This window comes from Pseudovirgaria hyperparasitica, assembly GCF_010093815.1.
Source record: "Pseudovirgaria hyperparasitica strain CBS 121739 unplaced genomic scaffold EJ05scaffold_8, whole genome shotgun sequence".
In the NCBI taxonomy this organism is placed as follows: Eukaryota; Fungi; Ascomycota; class Dothideomycetes; order Acrospermales; family Acrospermaceae; genus Pseudovirgaria; species Pseudovirgaria hyperparasitica.
Genome location: NW_022985556.1, coordinates 1455948 through 1469333, shown reverse-complemented (window position 1 = coordinate 1469333; position 13386 = coordinate 1455948). Strand labels below are relative to the sequence as shown.

At 49.1% G+C, this 13386-nt stretch overlaps 6 protein-coding genes across 6 annotated transcripts; 4 read left to right on the top strand and 2 right to left on the bottom strand.

Moving 5' to 3' along the window:
- Positions 1-276: 276 nt before the first annotated feature.
- EJ05DRAFT_511065 (alpha/beta-hydrolase) lies at positions 277-1461 on the top strand (the record flags this gene model as incomplete). Its single annotated transcript, XM_033748222.1, has 5 exons — positions 277-416; positions 471-479; positions 528-537; positions 594-638; positions 688-1461. The coding sequence occupies 5 exons, from the start codon at positions 277-279 to the stop codon at positions 1459-1461; spliced, it is 978 nt and encodes a 325-aa protein (XP_033600700.1).
- A 46-nt stretch (positions 1462-1507) lies between these two features.
- Positions 1508-3567, bottom strand: EJ05DRAFT_500765 (uncharacterized protein; the record flags this gene model as incomplete). The annotated part of the gene is made up of 3 exons (XM_033747036.1): positions 1508-1558; positions 1612-3479; positions 3525-3567. 3 exons carry the CDS (start codon positions 3565-3567, stop codon positions 1508-1510), a joined length of 1962 nt encoding a protein of 653 aa, XP_033600699.1.
- Positions 3568-3819: 252 nt separating this feature from the next.
- On the top strand, positions 3820-5332 carry EJ05DRAFT_511063 (uncharacterized protein). Its single transcript, XM_033748221.1, has 2 exons — positions 3820-4700; positions 4752-5332. Exons 1-2 carry the CDS (start codon positions 3869-3871, stop codon positions 5144-5146), a joined length of 1227 nt encoding a protein of 408 aa, XP_033600698.1. The 5' UTR covers positions 3820-3868; the 3' UTR covers positions 5147-5332.
- A 385-nt stretch (positions 5333-5717) lies between these two features.
- EJ05DRAFT_511062 (uncharacterized protein) lies at positions 5718-10513 on the top strand. The gene has a single exon (XM_033748220.1). It carries the CDS (start codon positions 6196-6198, stop codon positions 10417-10419), a length of 4224 nt encoding a protein of 1407 aa, XP_033600697.1. The 5' UTR covers positions 5718-6195; the 3' UTR covers positions 10420-10513.
- A 618-nt stretch (positions 10514-11131) lies between these two features.
- On the top strand, positions 11132-11669 carry EJ05DRAFT_500762 (uncharacterized protein; the record flags this gene model as incomplete). The annotated part of the gene is made up of 3 exons (XM_033747035.1): positions 11132-11306; positions 11369-11592; positions 11646-11669. 3 exons carry the CDS (start codon positions 11132-11134, stop codon positions 11667-11669), a joined length of 423 nt encoding a protein of 140 aa, XP_033600696.1.
- Positions 11670-11768: 99 nt separating this feature from the next.
- Positions 11769-13145, bottom strand: EJ05DRAFT_476506 (glycoside hydrolase family 53 protein). Its single transcript, XM_033744045.1, has one exon. It carries the CDS (start codon positions 12837-12839, stop codon positions 11784-11786), a length of 1056 nt encoding a protein of 351 aa, XP_033600695.1. The 5' UTR covers positions 12840-13145; the 3' UTR covers positions 11769-11783.
- Positions 13146-13386: the final 241 nt, after the last annotated feature.

Sequence of the window (13386 nt, the reverse complement as noted above, 5' to 3'; positions counted from 1 at the left end):
TAATGGTTGGACGCCCTGCGCTGTCCGGAAGTGCGTGTTTCGTATGCCTGAGAAAGCTAGGCCTTTCGCCCCCACAAAACAGAGTGTCAAAATTATGGATGGATGTTATTACCCCGCAGTCGACATTCCTGACAGGTTACAAATCAGTCAAATGTGCTAGGTTCTCCGGACGACCGTCCATGAAAACACTTTGTTGTACATAGACTACTTCGAGCGTTTTACTCTCCCGTAAAATTGCACGTCGGGGACTTTTCCGTGCCACCGAAAGGAAGTGATATGGCTTTGCAACTACAGGCACCAGGCTTGACGTCACAGACCACAAAAACGACCTGCGGATCTGAGCTGTTCAGTCATGCACGGTTACCGACACAGTTGGAGAAACCAGTGCTTGTATTGATCCATGGGTTTCCGAATACGTGAGTTCATCTGGATGGTGCTTGTCAGTAGAATATCCGCTAATGACTTGATAGAAATTATCTGCAAGTGCCACTGTGTGAATTATAGTGATACGCTAACCCATGTCATAGATGGCGCAAAGTTTGTGGAAATCGTGCAAGAGACATGTATTCCGTCACTTACCATTGCACGTATAGGTCATTCAGCATCTCCCGGCCAACCAGCCAATCTTCATCCCTGATGTATGGCGCGCATAGGCTTGAATAGAACTTTCCATTGACAGTGTGACAGATGCCAGGATATGGTGAATCAACTCCTTCGTCTGCTGGCTCTGATAAACGCACCGTTGGCTACGCGATCTTGGAGGCCCTAAGTAAACTCTTGAAGCATTCACCTCGTCCGATACCAGTCGTTCTCGCGGGCCACGATCGCGGCGCTCGAGTGTGTCACCGCCTTGCCACCGATTTCGCCTGGCCCGCCGCCATCGGACGTGATACACCAATTGCGAGTATCCTCCAAGAATTCGAGCTCAAGGGCACCGCATGCATTGACACCGTCCCTGAGATCGAGCAGTGGGCGTCTTTCGAGCACGGCCGCGTTGCTAAATCAACCTTCCACTGGCCTTTTCTGGCGAATGTGGAAATGGCGACTGCTATGATCAGTGCATACGGAGCAGCAAAGTGGTGTAAGAAGATGTGTATCCGCTGGGCTGGTCTAAAGGAGCAGATAGAAACAGAATCTGCCCAAGAGGTATATGCTCAGGCGTTTTCAAAGCCCGAGAATCTGCGTGCGGCGTGTATGGACTATGAGTGTGGTGCTGGTATTGATTTTGAAAGACAAGTCAAGGACCAGAAGGAAGGAAGAAAATTCAAAGGCCCATTTCTAGCGATGTGGAGTGCCACATATCTCGGCAGTCGCTTCAATTGCCCAGAGATATGGGGTCGTTATATGGCTGATGGCGGTGAATCTGGGGTCTTCGTGCCGGTTGGCGAGAAAGCAGGCCACTTTCTGCCGGAAGAGGCACCTGTGTCGCTGGCAGAAAATTTGACGAAGCTCATCGGCTAGATTGGGAATATATCACTTGTATTGGAGCTCTTGAATATTGGTCACTTCATGGTGTTCGATCTTGATATTCGCCCAGAACGCTTTTGCGACGGCTCCACTATCCATGACCCATGGATGCGACCTAACTTGGTGATGCACTATCTGTAATACTTGCGATGTGGCCCAGCGATTATCAGCATTGTCCAGAACGCTCGATTTTGCAGCAACATCATGCCGATCTGCAGATAATCGTTCTTTGTATGCCCAGTCCGGATTGGGAAAACATCCATGGAGTAGAACGATATTTTCGGGCTTGTATTTGCTCAATGATTCTTCACATAAGCGTGGTATGATCAATTCAATTGTTTTACTGTTGAAATCGATGCGTGCCACGATAGCCATACCAACGACACAAGAACAAGTAGGGTCGGGCATTACAAAATCCATATCGTTTTTTGCTATGTATGGTAGCGAGTGAACTCCGGGCTCCAGCGAGTTTTGATATTGAGCAGTGAATGCTGGATCTTCGGTGGCGATAAGGGTAACGATACTCCCTTCAAGAACGACATGTCTGAGAGACGTAACGATAGAAGGCGATAAGATGATTCCTGCAAAGCCGCGCGAACACCCACCATAGCTGACGACGAAGCGTGGTAAATTGTCGAGAGGTGTAGGATCCCATTCAGAGGTATCGATAGAGGAATATAGCGCCCTTTCGTGAAAGTAGCTCATGATCTGTATAGCTTGCAGCTGTTGCTCGCTCCGAACTCGGTTTATAATCCCGAGACTTGGTAACCTAATGACGTCGTATTTACCCTGCATTGTTATCGGTAGTGCGTCACGCAGTAAGCCTTCATGGTAGGGGTCCAAGCCCATAAGGATGAATCGCGTTACACATGCCTCCTTTGACAAGCTCACAAGACTATACAAGTCTGAGGTCGAGCGGTAGGCGTTCGTGTTGATTATCAAAGGTGGTTTTGCGTACAGAGACATGCCACAGTATGACAACAAGTCCGCCACACACTTTGTGGAATAAGTTGGATCGTCTTCCCATAGCTCTTTAGACATTGCATGGGCTCGCAAGGTTCGACGATATGAGTTATCAGGTCTGTAGGATTGACAATGGGCCGCTTCGTACGAGTCCTTATATATCTCAACGAGAGATATTTGCCCAGGGGGCGTATACGCTGGACATTGGTATTTAAGATCCAGTACCAGCACTGTTGTCCGCTTTGAACCAGGGTTCTGAGCGGAGTGGCTCTGGTTGCGGCTCAAGATGTTATTGAGCAGTAGCTTGATGAATGTTGATTTTCCACATTGCCTCGGGCCTGCGACCAGAATTACTGGGGGATCTTTAGCGTTAATACCAGCGACAAGTACATCCTTGACACTTTCAGGAACGTGGAGCGCGGTAAGTGGACGCCCAAGAGGATCCTGATCGCTGCGGTCGATTCTGTCAAATGAACGTCGAGAGCTCGCATCTTCTGGACTCTGTATAGCTTCTGTATTCCACAGAGACCTATATAACGGAGAAATACGACAAAGTGCTTGCATAGGTCGGCGGAGATTGAAGAGTAAGATATCTGCACCTGTAGTCGAAGTGCAAACAATTAGCGGGAGTGCTTGAGTTGCGCTCGCCAGCACTCGCTGGGCTGGGCTCTTGTTGGTAAAATCAGCACCGAGCATGGATACTGTCCCACGAAGTACTCGTAAAGAGTATGTTCCAAGGTTGGCAAGTCGATCATGATACTTCATGCGAAGTGTTACGCTGAATGCATCGCTGTTGAGGATTGATTGGTCCGAGGCTAGCCAAGTTGACATGACTTTCTGATCCTCCCTGGAAACTCCAGAGTCATCGACTGGGATGGCATCCGAAGAGATGATCGTAGCACCATCTTCATCATTCGATTCATATGGAGAGTCTCCATCATCAAAAGTGGGTTCTGTCAATACCGCCTTTGCATCTGCAGATTCAGCTGCTTGAAGTCGAGCCCGTGCTACCTCGAATGCGGTCAAGGTGCGTTCCGACTTTACATGGCCTTGGAAATATTAGCTAGGCATCGAATCACTGAAGTGCTGCGGACCGTTGCTAATGGTCGTGTATTCACCGAGCTTTCTTTTAGACATTTGTAGCGCGGACTTGGTGAACAGTCGTGGTTCGAATGTGGCGTCCTTGGGATTCGTTCGTGAAGAATCACTCCACGCGTCGAGATCTTCCTGATAGTTACTGCATAGCCTTTGGGGCACCTGAAGAAATCGAAGACGCACGGTCTACACGTAAGAAAAGTAGAGCGGAGCGGGACTTCAGCCACAGCGGGTCCTTGGCAGGGCGGACTTCCGACACGGGAACTTTTTTTTTGAAAGCGTCGTCTTAGAGAAAGAATCTGCCCATATCACTCAACGTACCACAAATGCACAGCTAGGAACAATGGCAATTGGGAAAACAAAGAAAGGAGTGCCTACGTCTGGTGCTCAAAAGAGTTTCAGAAGTGCAGAATATGTTAACAGCAGTGAAGACGATTCCGCAGGTCAAATTCCTGTCCCAAAGACCAACCACATCACGCCGAAAGAGAGAAAGCCACAAGCTTTGAAGGCGAAAAAAGCAGCGGTTCGTATTCAAGAAACACCAATCCCACTTCCGAACGTGTCAAGTAAAACACCGCTCTCGGCATCTTCCAATAAGACCCTATCAAATGCGAACTCGAATGGATCGGCATCCTGCTGCAGCAAAGCCCAGCAAGCTTCCCCTAGACTCCCAGAACTCAGACTAGAGATGGAAGTGGAAGAGGACGATTCTAGCAGTACTTCAGAGAGTTCTGATGCCACCGAAGGCGATGGCTCCGATCATGCCGCTACAGATCATGGCATTGCAGACGAGATCGCCGCAGACGATGGTACCACGGAAGACGAAACAACAGCAAGCAGTACAACCAGCGATAGCACTGCTGTAGTTAACAGACCTGCTTTCATACCTCCCTCGGGTTTTAAGGAGCTGGGCATTGGAGACGTGAAGCTGCACGATTCGACCAATATACTTTCAGACGCAAATCTTCGAGGAAAACAAATAATTCATATAATTGCGCCGGCAAGAATATCTCTAGCGGATATCGAAGCCCTAGATATTAAGGGTGTAATAAAAGCAAAGCAACAGTTGACGCTCACTTCACACGAAGGTGTCAAATACGGCGTAGCTCGCCAAGACGGACAAGCATGCAAAGAGACGAGGGTGCTCGTACCCAAAGGATCAAGATACTTCCCAAGTCAGTTTAAAATGTGTGGTTGTGTTCCAATATACTCATCTATAATGGCAGTACGCTCTACTATCTCTGAAACTCTACAGCTTCAGCGTATCATAGACCTTCCGAACCCAACTACATCGTACGAGGTTCCAGCTTCGAGGCCACTTAGGCAGCAGCCGAAGGGTCTGCGAATGCGATTTCGAATGTCAGGTCAAACACAAGACCAAGGTACAACGTTGGAGTGGTCAGATAGCGATGATTGTAAAGCTGTTCCTTCTCAGGAGAAACGAGTAGGAGCCAAACCCGCTCTGAAAGAGTCAGTAAAGAAGTCGAAGAATCGAGACAAAACATCTACGAAATCAAAGGACAAGGAAAGGGATAGCAGTAGCGGGAAGAAACGTAAAAAGGACGAACACGACGAGGACAGGAGGCGTAAGAAGAAGAAGAGAGATATAAATGTCGAGTGATACCCTATCAGATTAGTTGGAGGTTTATCTCTCTGATATAACTAAGCCTCTTTCAGAACAGGAGTGAATGTCCTGAAGTCTTGATATCAATATGTTTCGATGCGCAGTTCTGGCATAAGTTCTGCTCTATCTACACAATTGACATTTCAACAGCCGTCTAGGACCCCTGTAATATATGTCACATGCTTTCGATGCCACCCTCAAGCGCCTGAGTACAGGTGTTGCCTTATGTTTTTCCATGCGTGGAATGCATTTATCTTAAAAGGTCGAAGTATTAATTGCTGCGAGTTTAATGTATAGCTCTCAACTTAGAACTCACGCTCCGAGAAATGTTCTACCCTGGCCCACGTCTCTCGCATGGACTCCTTGCTTTAATTTCACCTTCTCCGCGAGTTGGAAGTCAATTGTCCGTTTGAAGTAAGCCCAGCCATAGGGCTGCAGTGACCCCACCAAGAAGCATACACAGCAACTTAGTGCCCGTCATAGCGAGGGTATGTTTGGTGGAGCAAGCTAAGCCCAGGTCGTTTAGCGACACTGCTTTTGCAGGGTTTATTCCAACATCACCTGGCGCGTTCCTCACGGCGACGCGACTGGTTCATCTCTTCCCACTGTGAGAAGCGCTCTCATACTGACACTCTTTGATCTCACATTCTTTTACTCGTCTGCTTCGAAAGCCTCTCAACGAAGAGTCTCTCTCTTGAACGTCACCCGACTTCGGGCTCAGCGTGACTAAGTCGTTTTCGCCAGTTTCGTCACGCGTCATCTTGCCTCGCTTCATCTCCGATACAGGATCAACTTGCGCACCTTTGCTACTCACCATACCGACTTGGTGCTGCCCCACGTGTCGCTCTGCGTCTCTAACAGTGCTATATTTGCACGTACCGGCGGAATATCATCCAGAACTTGGACGAAACGCTGGGAAACGCCGGGTAACGCCGCCCGAGCTATACTAGACCTCAGTGGTATACCAAGGCACGCATGTAAAGGTTTCAGAAGCGCATACGACATATAACGCTTATACCGCGATAGTGGTATATACATGGGCCACCATGGCTTCGGAAAGCCAAGATGATGATGCCGTCCGGTCGTTCGAACAGCCCGACTCTGACCTACCTCCACTGCCGACCGCCGATGATGACAGCTTTTTGAACAACAAGAGCGAGGTGAACCGAAGTCCTGCTGAGATAGATGGTAGTGCTTTGATGGAGAAAGAAATGAGGAGAAGGCTGATGGACATGGAATCAAGTTTTCTGCCCGATGTAACAGCTGGTCAGGATATAGGAGGCCTGACTGGAGTTGATGATACATTTGTTTTCGGGGGGCGCGCGATTACAGACCGTGAGGAACGCAGACCATGGCTTCTTGAACCTCATCGCGAGGAGGAGCGTGACTGGCTCCGGGGGACGGAACACGAAGACCAGGACCAGGATCAGGATCAGGATCAGGATCAGGACCATGACCATGGAGACCAGGAATCCCCTTTGACCCCTGCAGACGCTTATAAGACACCTGCCGCAAGACTATCAAAGTCTCGTTCCACGCACACAGAACTTGATGACATGCCGGATTATGAAGGAGGTGCGTCGACATCGGAAAATGTACCGTCGTCGCCGTTGGCAGCTGCAGCACAACGAAACGCATCGAGAGCTGTGGCCGATGTCCGTAACGAGGTTGAGAGTCCTCCTAGCGCGTCAGCAGATGAGCCTCAGAGGACTCACTCTCGTGCCTCAACGGTCAAAGCCACTGAGCCCCGGCTTGACATTGATGAATCTGCTCTCGATGAGGTAAACTCCAGCTTTTCGATGGCAGAAGTATCGTTGCCTACCATCTCTCGAAAAGTCTCTAGTGCGCCTTCCTTACATGTTCAGAAGCGACCGCACTACCTGAGGAACAGATATGCAAGCCAACGATCTTCGCAATCATCTATCGCCAATCGGTCAGATGTATCCGGAGAAGGCACGAGTGAAGGCACTCTCGGCGCGGACTATGCTTTGCAGAGCGGAGGTGCAGTCTCCTCGTTTCATGGTCGGGGGCAGAACCGTGTGAGCATGGCTTTGTCACGCCTACCCAGCCTCGGGAGCATTGCTTCGTCTATGTCAGGAGAAGACTCATACGTGGACTCTACCAATCCCCTGGGCAACGCAAGGGTACCAGCTACTGTGGATGTTGGACGCGACGCAAGCCTTGGCGCGTTGCGCGAGGAGACCGCGACTACTCCCCTCGCGTCTACTTTTCCTTCTCATCTACAAAGAACTCTCCCAATCGCGCCTACGGACACAATCATCTCAAAGCAAGTGTCATCCATCAAAGTTCCACTCAATACAGCCAGAGAATATAGCAGAAGACAACAGCAACGCGACCTAGTCAAGATGGATCCGTTTGATCCTGTCGTCGCTTCTCCATATAAGAACCCATACCCAGCGAGTCTCAGCCTTAAAGAGCAGAACTCCAAGATTGAAACCCTATCCAAAGAAAACTTTGCACTTAAACTGAAGATCTTCTTCCTCGATGAGACCTTAGCCAAACGATCTGATGAAAATGTTCAAAAGATCATAGATGAAAACGTCCGGCTACAAGCCGCCTTAGTCTTGCAACAGAAGGAAGCAATCTCACAGCGTCAAAGAATCAAGGATCTTAACAAGAAGGTGCTCTTCGCACAAGAAGGCACTTCCTCCACACGTCCTTGCACGCGTGACTCCAATGTTAACAGTGATAATTCAGACTTCGATGCAAAAACTAGTGCAGACCTTCTCGTTCACGAAGATGAAATCCTAGAGCATGAAGTCCAAATAGAAACGCTTGAAGAGAGAGTAGAATATTGGCGCAATGAAGCAATGCGCGAGAAGTTGGAATGTAGACGTATGGCTGAGTTCATCAAAACGATGGAAGGCGCGTCTTTCAAAACAGGGTCAGCTAACATTGAGGAAGACCTACAGGACGTCTACGAGCAAGAAGCACAAGTGCTCTGTGACGAGCGCAATGAAGCGCATGCCTACCGTTCAGCTGCCGAACAAGAAGCTCTAACCCTGCATCAACGCGTTCACAGCCTTCAAGCCCAACTTAATGAGCGCTCCAAGCAGCTCGCATTGGCGCCACGATCTCGATCATCATCAAATGTCTCAATCAAGGAACTATGGCCCAGAACGCCCTTGAGATCGGAGACTCTTACCAAAGAACGTGAAGAGATCATTGTCTTGCAGCGACAATTGAATGCCCAAACATCCATGTTGGCCTCCCGAAACCGGGAACGCGAACGCCTACAGCAAGAAATTGAAGAACTCAAACGCACACATCGATATGCAGACGCGTCGAAGTCGGTTTCCGGTGACAGTATTCTTGAAAGATCAGTCTCTCGTGCCTATAATCGTCAAGATGGAGCCTCATCTGCTACAACTTTGGCCGACCAAGAGCGCGAAGCCTATGAAGATAAACAAACCTCGATTCGCAACGAACTCTTACGGATCAAAATGACCAACCAAGACCTCGAACGAGAATTCAATAATCATCTTGACATTCTGTCGAACGTCGAGGAGGAGAACGTTACTCTGAAGATTGAGAGGGACGAAGCACTCCAGGACGCACAGGAACTTCAGTCCGAACGAGATGATCTTCTACGAACTGTAGAATCCAAAGAACACGAGTATAAGGATCTTGAGCAAGAAGCTCTCCGTGAACTTCAAGAACTGGAACGACAGCTTGCCTCTACGAAAGACCATACGGCGCAGCTACGACGAGAGCTCACACACCGCAACGAGGACTTCGAAGCTTTACAGTCAGAAATGAGGAACGTAAGCAGCCGTGTTGTTCAGCTCGAAGACAATGATCACGCAAAGAGCCGAAAAATTCAATCTCTCGAGCGTGAATTAGACAGCGCTAGCCGTGAACTGTCCATCATGGACGAACAATGCCAAAGCCTGAGCAACAAGAACGAGAGACTCGATATCCAACTAGAGTCAACACAATCTGAAGCTGCATTCCTGCGAGACGAGCAAGAGACTGACAAGATCAAAATCGGCGAACTAGAGGTCAGCTTGACAGCGAGCGAAGCTTCGTTGCAGGAGCAGAAAGATAAAGTTCACGACCTTCAGCAACAGTATGCAGAAGAGAAGCAGCAAAGAGAAGCGATGAGTTCCAAAGAAAAGTCCGAAGTGCAGAGATTTATCGACGACTTGAACCACCAACTCTCGATAATCAGGGACGAGAATCGGAGGCTGAAGAAGAGCCTGACCACAAAGGAGGTCGAAGCCGAGAGCTGGAAGACAAGGTTGAATGAGCTCGAGAGTAACCTTAAAGAGGCATTAGGGTCGTTGGACGGAACAAAATCGAGTTGGGTTCGTGAGATTACTAAGATTCAAACTGAGCTCGACACTACTATACAAGGATTGAGAGATGCTAAGAACGAACTGGCGGAAAGAGAAAGACTTTTGCGTACCAGAGACACTCTTCTTGAAAATGCAGGCCTCGAAACACGTAGGGTAACGGAACTCCTTGAAAAGGAGCGACAAGGACGTCGTCAAGATCGCGCCCGCCATGAACAGGTTGAGCGATCATCATACGTCATGTCTCAGGCGCAGCAGAAACAAGAAGGGCGCATTGCGGAGCTTGAGAAAAGCAGACAATCAGACCGACGCAAGGCTACAGCCAACGAAACGCAATACCGCGATCAATTAGTCGAGCGACACAATCTACTTCTTGCCACCTGGAACCGTCTTTCGACGCTTTGTGGCACAGAATGGGCGAAAGAGCATGCCTTGATCAACAAAGAGCTTCCGAGCATTGAGAGCATTGGAAAACATTTCCCAGCGTTCAGTAAGAACCTCATCCTGGCTATCAAGAGCATCGAGAGCGTGGTTGGTAGCTTTCGGACTAACGTCCGCGGCATTGAACGCGACTTGATCAAGGAATTCCAAACGCTTGAACATACGCTGGACATCCGTTCCAAAAGAATCGACAGCCTCGAAAAGGTCGTACTTGGCTCCAGCGGCTCTAAGATCCCTAAGCCACCATCAACCAGTCACAGCGTCGGCAGCTCTTTATTACGCCATCATTCAGCTGATGCAGTACCAACAACAAGCGATGATACCAATTCCGGCGAGACAGACCAGCGCTGGATAAGCCGTCTCAAGGAACTTGAGAGACGACTGAAAGCAGAGAGAGAGGCGAGACTGCTGGATCGCAGTGGCGCGAGGCGCAGGTTGGAGGAGGAGCGCACTGAGAATGAGGAACTCAGGCAAATGCTAGAGCGCGAGAAGGGCAAGAGGGTCGCAGAATAGGGGGTTTTCACCTTTTTAACACGTGAGAAATTATGAAGGAGTCAAGCAGAAACATGTATTATAACGCAGACATCCTCATCAGCACAGCAAGCATACTTCATTGAAATTTTTTTGTGTGCCGTTGTATATGATTGTGATTGAATCGCTCAATTGAGCCGAACGATGCTCGTTCTGGGTGAATATGCGCATCTACGGTGTAAGTCAGGCCAGTTACTTTGAGCAGCCCAGTGAGCCACACTTGAGCACAGGATGTTCCATCTAACACATATATACTCAATGGCTCGAACTGCATCCTAGACGGGCGATCATCCTTGGTGCGACGCACGTTGCGACAACTCGATCCATTCTGTGTTTACGTTCACAACGCCAGACAGGTACCGACTACCACCCTGTTCTGCACGCGTCTAGATTATCTTACGAGGCAACTTCCCTCAGTCTCACACCCCTCAGCCTAGATACCTCCGTCGCTCTCTCCCATCTAACTTCTTCGATCAGACATCTTAGACCTTGAAAATCTTACACGCCCAATGGTCGCAGGTCACAAATGCCGCATCCGGACATAGCGTCCTCGGCCCGATTCCGTTCATTAATCCGGATGGATATATTGCCGACCGACGTTATGCATCAACTGATGTCTCCACCTTGAGTTTTCTAACCGACTACTTTAATTGCAACATTTTCAATACTAAACAACATCATTCCAGTTTCAAAAATGTCCACTTACCAGTCTCAGTACCCCGATGTTCCGTACGATCCCCTCTACAAAGCATTTTTTGAAGAGTTCTATCAGGTGTCTGATAACCCGTCGGCTCATGAAGAATATGCACAATACTTCGTGCCAGACACACCACTTGTCATGGGTCAAAAGAAATGCGTTGGGCATCAAGGTATATGCTCTCTCTATTCTTGTAGAACTCACACCGCATTTTTCGACACTAACACTAAATAGATATAATCGCTCTGCGACATGTAATGTGGAGTGCGGTTGAGCAACGTCGGCATAGTCCATTAAAAGTATTTCCATTCGGACCGAATTCAAATGAGTTCATGCTGTACGGAACAGTCGATTATGTGATGAAGACGGGAGAGAGTTGCTCGAAGGATTGGGCTGCGAGGGCTGTGTTGAACAAGGAGGACGGCAAGGTGCGCTTTAGCTTCTATCAGGTCTATTTGGTGAGTCTGAGTTCGAGGGTCGAGGCTTAGTGTGGAGATTGATTGTGAGACAGGATACCGCACCCTCGCCGAAGTAGGTTGCTATTTCAATAGCAGATTGTGTTCATTTCTCTAAGTCGTCTCAGGAGTCAAGTATCCGCCCAGTCACTCATAAATTATCGTACAGGTAGACAGAAAGATTTAAATGAACCTCATATCTGCCCAAACGCATTCAGACTCGCTCTGACTTGTCCGTTCTGCTCGACCATTAGCACGTCTGAGCAGCTCGACCCTAAATTATTATTCCCAATCCAGCTCGGCTCCCAATAATACAACCCCGACCCGCCTGGTGTCTGCGCAACTGCTGCCGCAACAGTCTTGATCCAAGTCGTTTGCCCTGCCACGCTGAACGGAATGCTCTTGGCATCGCTCGGAAATGCGTTACTCGGGTTTGGGCAGCTGACTGGCCAATCCGTCTCGACTACAAGCACGCTCTTCCCATATCGCGAATTGATGTTCTTCAAACTCGTTTTCAATGCGGACAGCGTCGCCGCGGCGTTGCAGAACGGATAATAGCTAACGCCAATCAGGTCAAAATCACTGCTCGTCAGTCCGTCCGTAGTACTCTTCAGCACTGAGTCGTAGAAGTACTGCTGCTTGGTCCAGCTCCAGCCATCTTCGAGGTGGATCATAATCTTCGGCTTTGGGTTCAGGGTCGAGTCTTTGATACCCCATGCCGCGGAATGCAGTAGCCTGGAAATAGAAGGGTAAGACGTGGTTGTGCCGATGGGCCATAGAAAGCCATTGCCGATTTCGTTGCCAACAGAGATGATATCTACGGGAATGTTATCGGCGGCGAAGCGGTTCGAGACGGCCAGGGAGTGGTTGTATGCTGCCCATGCCATGGTGTTCAAGTCGTATTTAGACCATTTCGTGGGCGCATTGTTGTGCGCAGGGTCGGCCCAAGTGTCGCTGTAATGCAGGTCGAGGTATATGGAAAGCCCGGCGGCGTGCATGCGTTTCGCCAGCTTCACGTTGTAGTCGAGGTTGTAAATGGAGTCGGAAGGATTGACCCATATGCGTTGGCGCACGGAAGTGACGCCGGAGGATTTCAAGATAGTTTCGAGGGGTTGGGTGGTGCCGGAGGTCGATTTGTAGGTTATGCCGGCTTGTTCCGTGACGAGGAGGGAGGAGATGTCGACACCGCGGTATTGAAGAGCGGCGGTGCAGAGCGAGGAGAAGATCGCGATGATAGGAAGGAAGTACATTCTAAAGTGCAGCCTGCGGAAACCTTCGTTTGGAAGTGGCTACATAAGAAGTATTCCATGATGTTCGCCTGAGTGTTATATCGGTCAAATATGGCACTGTTCCACCGAAACAGTTACTGGTCGGGATTCTGTCTCATTACCGTGTTTTCAATCTACATGACTCCTATGAGGGTCCAGTCTAAGGTTATCGGGATTAATATCCGAACGATGCGGGGAACGAACCACCCGATATTCTTGGAGTGGACACGACTAGTCCAAACAAGGAATGGTTGTGTATACTGTGTGTCACGATTGGGTGAAAGGAAGATCATGCGTTACATCTTAATGAAGCAGCGTTTCTCGGAGCAATCTATCTCGGATCAAAATCGGCGCAGGCGTTACTGCCGTTAGGGGGTGAGCCATATTTCATCCACGAGTATTGGTCGAGAGGGCTCTTTGACCATGTCTAGAGGTGAGAAAGTTCATGGCAGAAGCCAAAGAACTGTGTAGCAGTGCTGTTGATAGGTCGTGTGGAAAACAGATCTTGACGTATGGGATTATCGGTAGT

What these genes read in the sequence shown, in the direction of transcription:
- EJ05DRAFT_476506 (XM_033744045.1), bottom strand. Translation starts at nt 12,839, where the DNA reads ATGTACTTCCTTCCTATCATCGCGATCTTCTCCTCGCTCTGCACCGCC.
- EJ05DRAFT_511063 (XM_033748221.1), top strand. Translation starts at nt 3,869, where the DNA reads ATGGCAATTGGGAAAACAAAGAAAGGAGTGCCTACGTCTGGTGCTCAA. An exon ending in AGGATCAAGATACTTCCCAA is followed by an intron (nt 4,701 to 4,751) that starts GTCAGTTTAAAA and finishes CTATAATGGCAG; the next exon opens with TACGCTCTACTATCTCTGAA.
- EJ05DRAFT_511062 (XM_033748220.1), top strand. Translation starts at nt 6,196, where the DNA reads ATGGCTTCGGAAAGCCAAGATGATGATGCCGTCCGGTCGTTCGAACAG.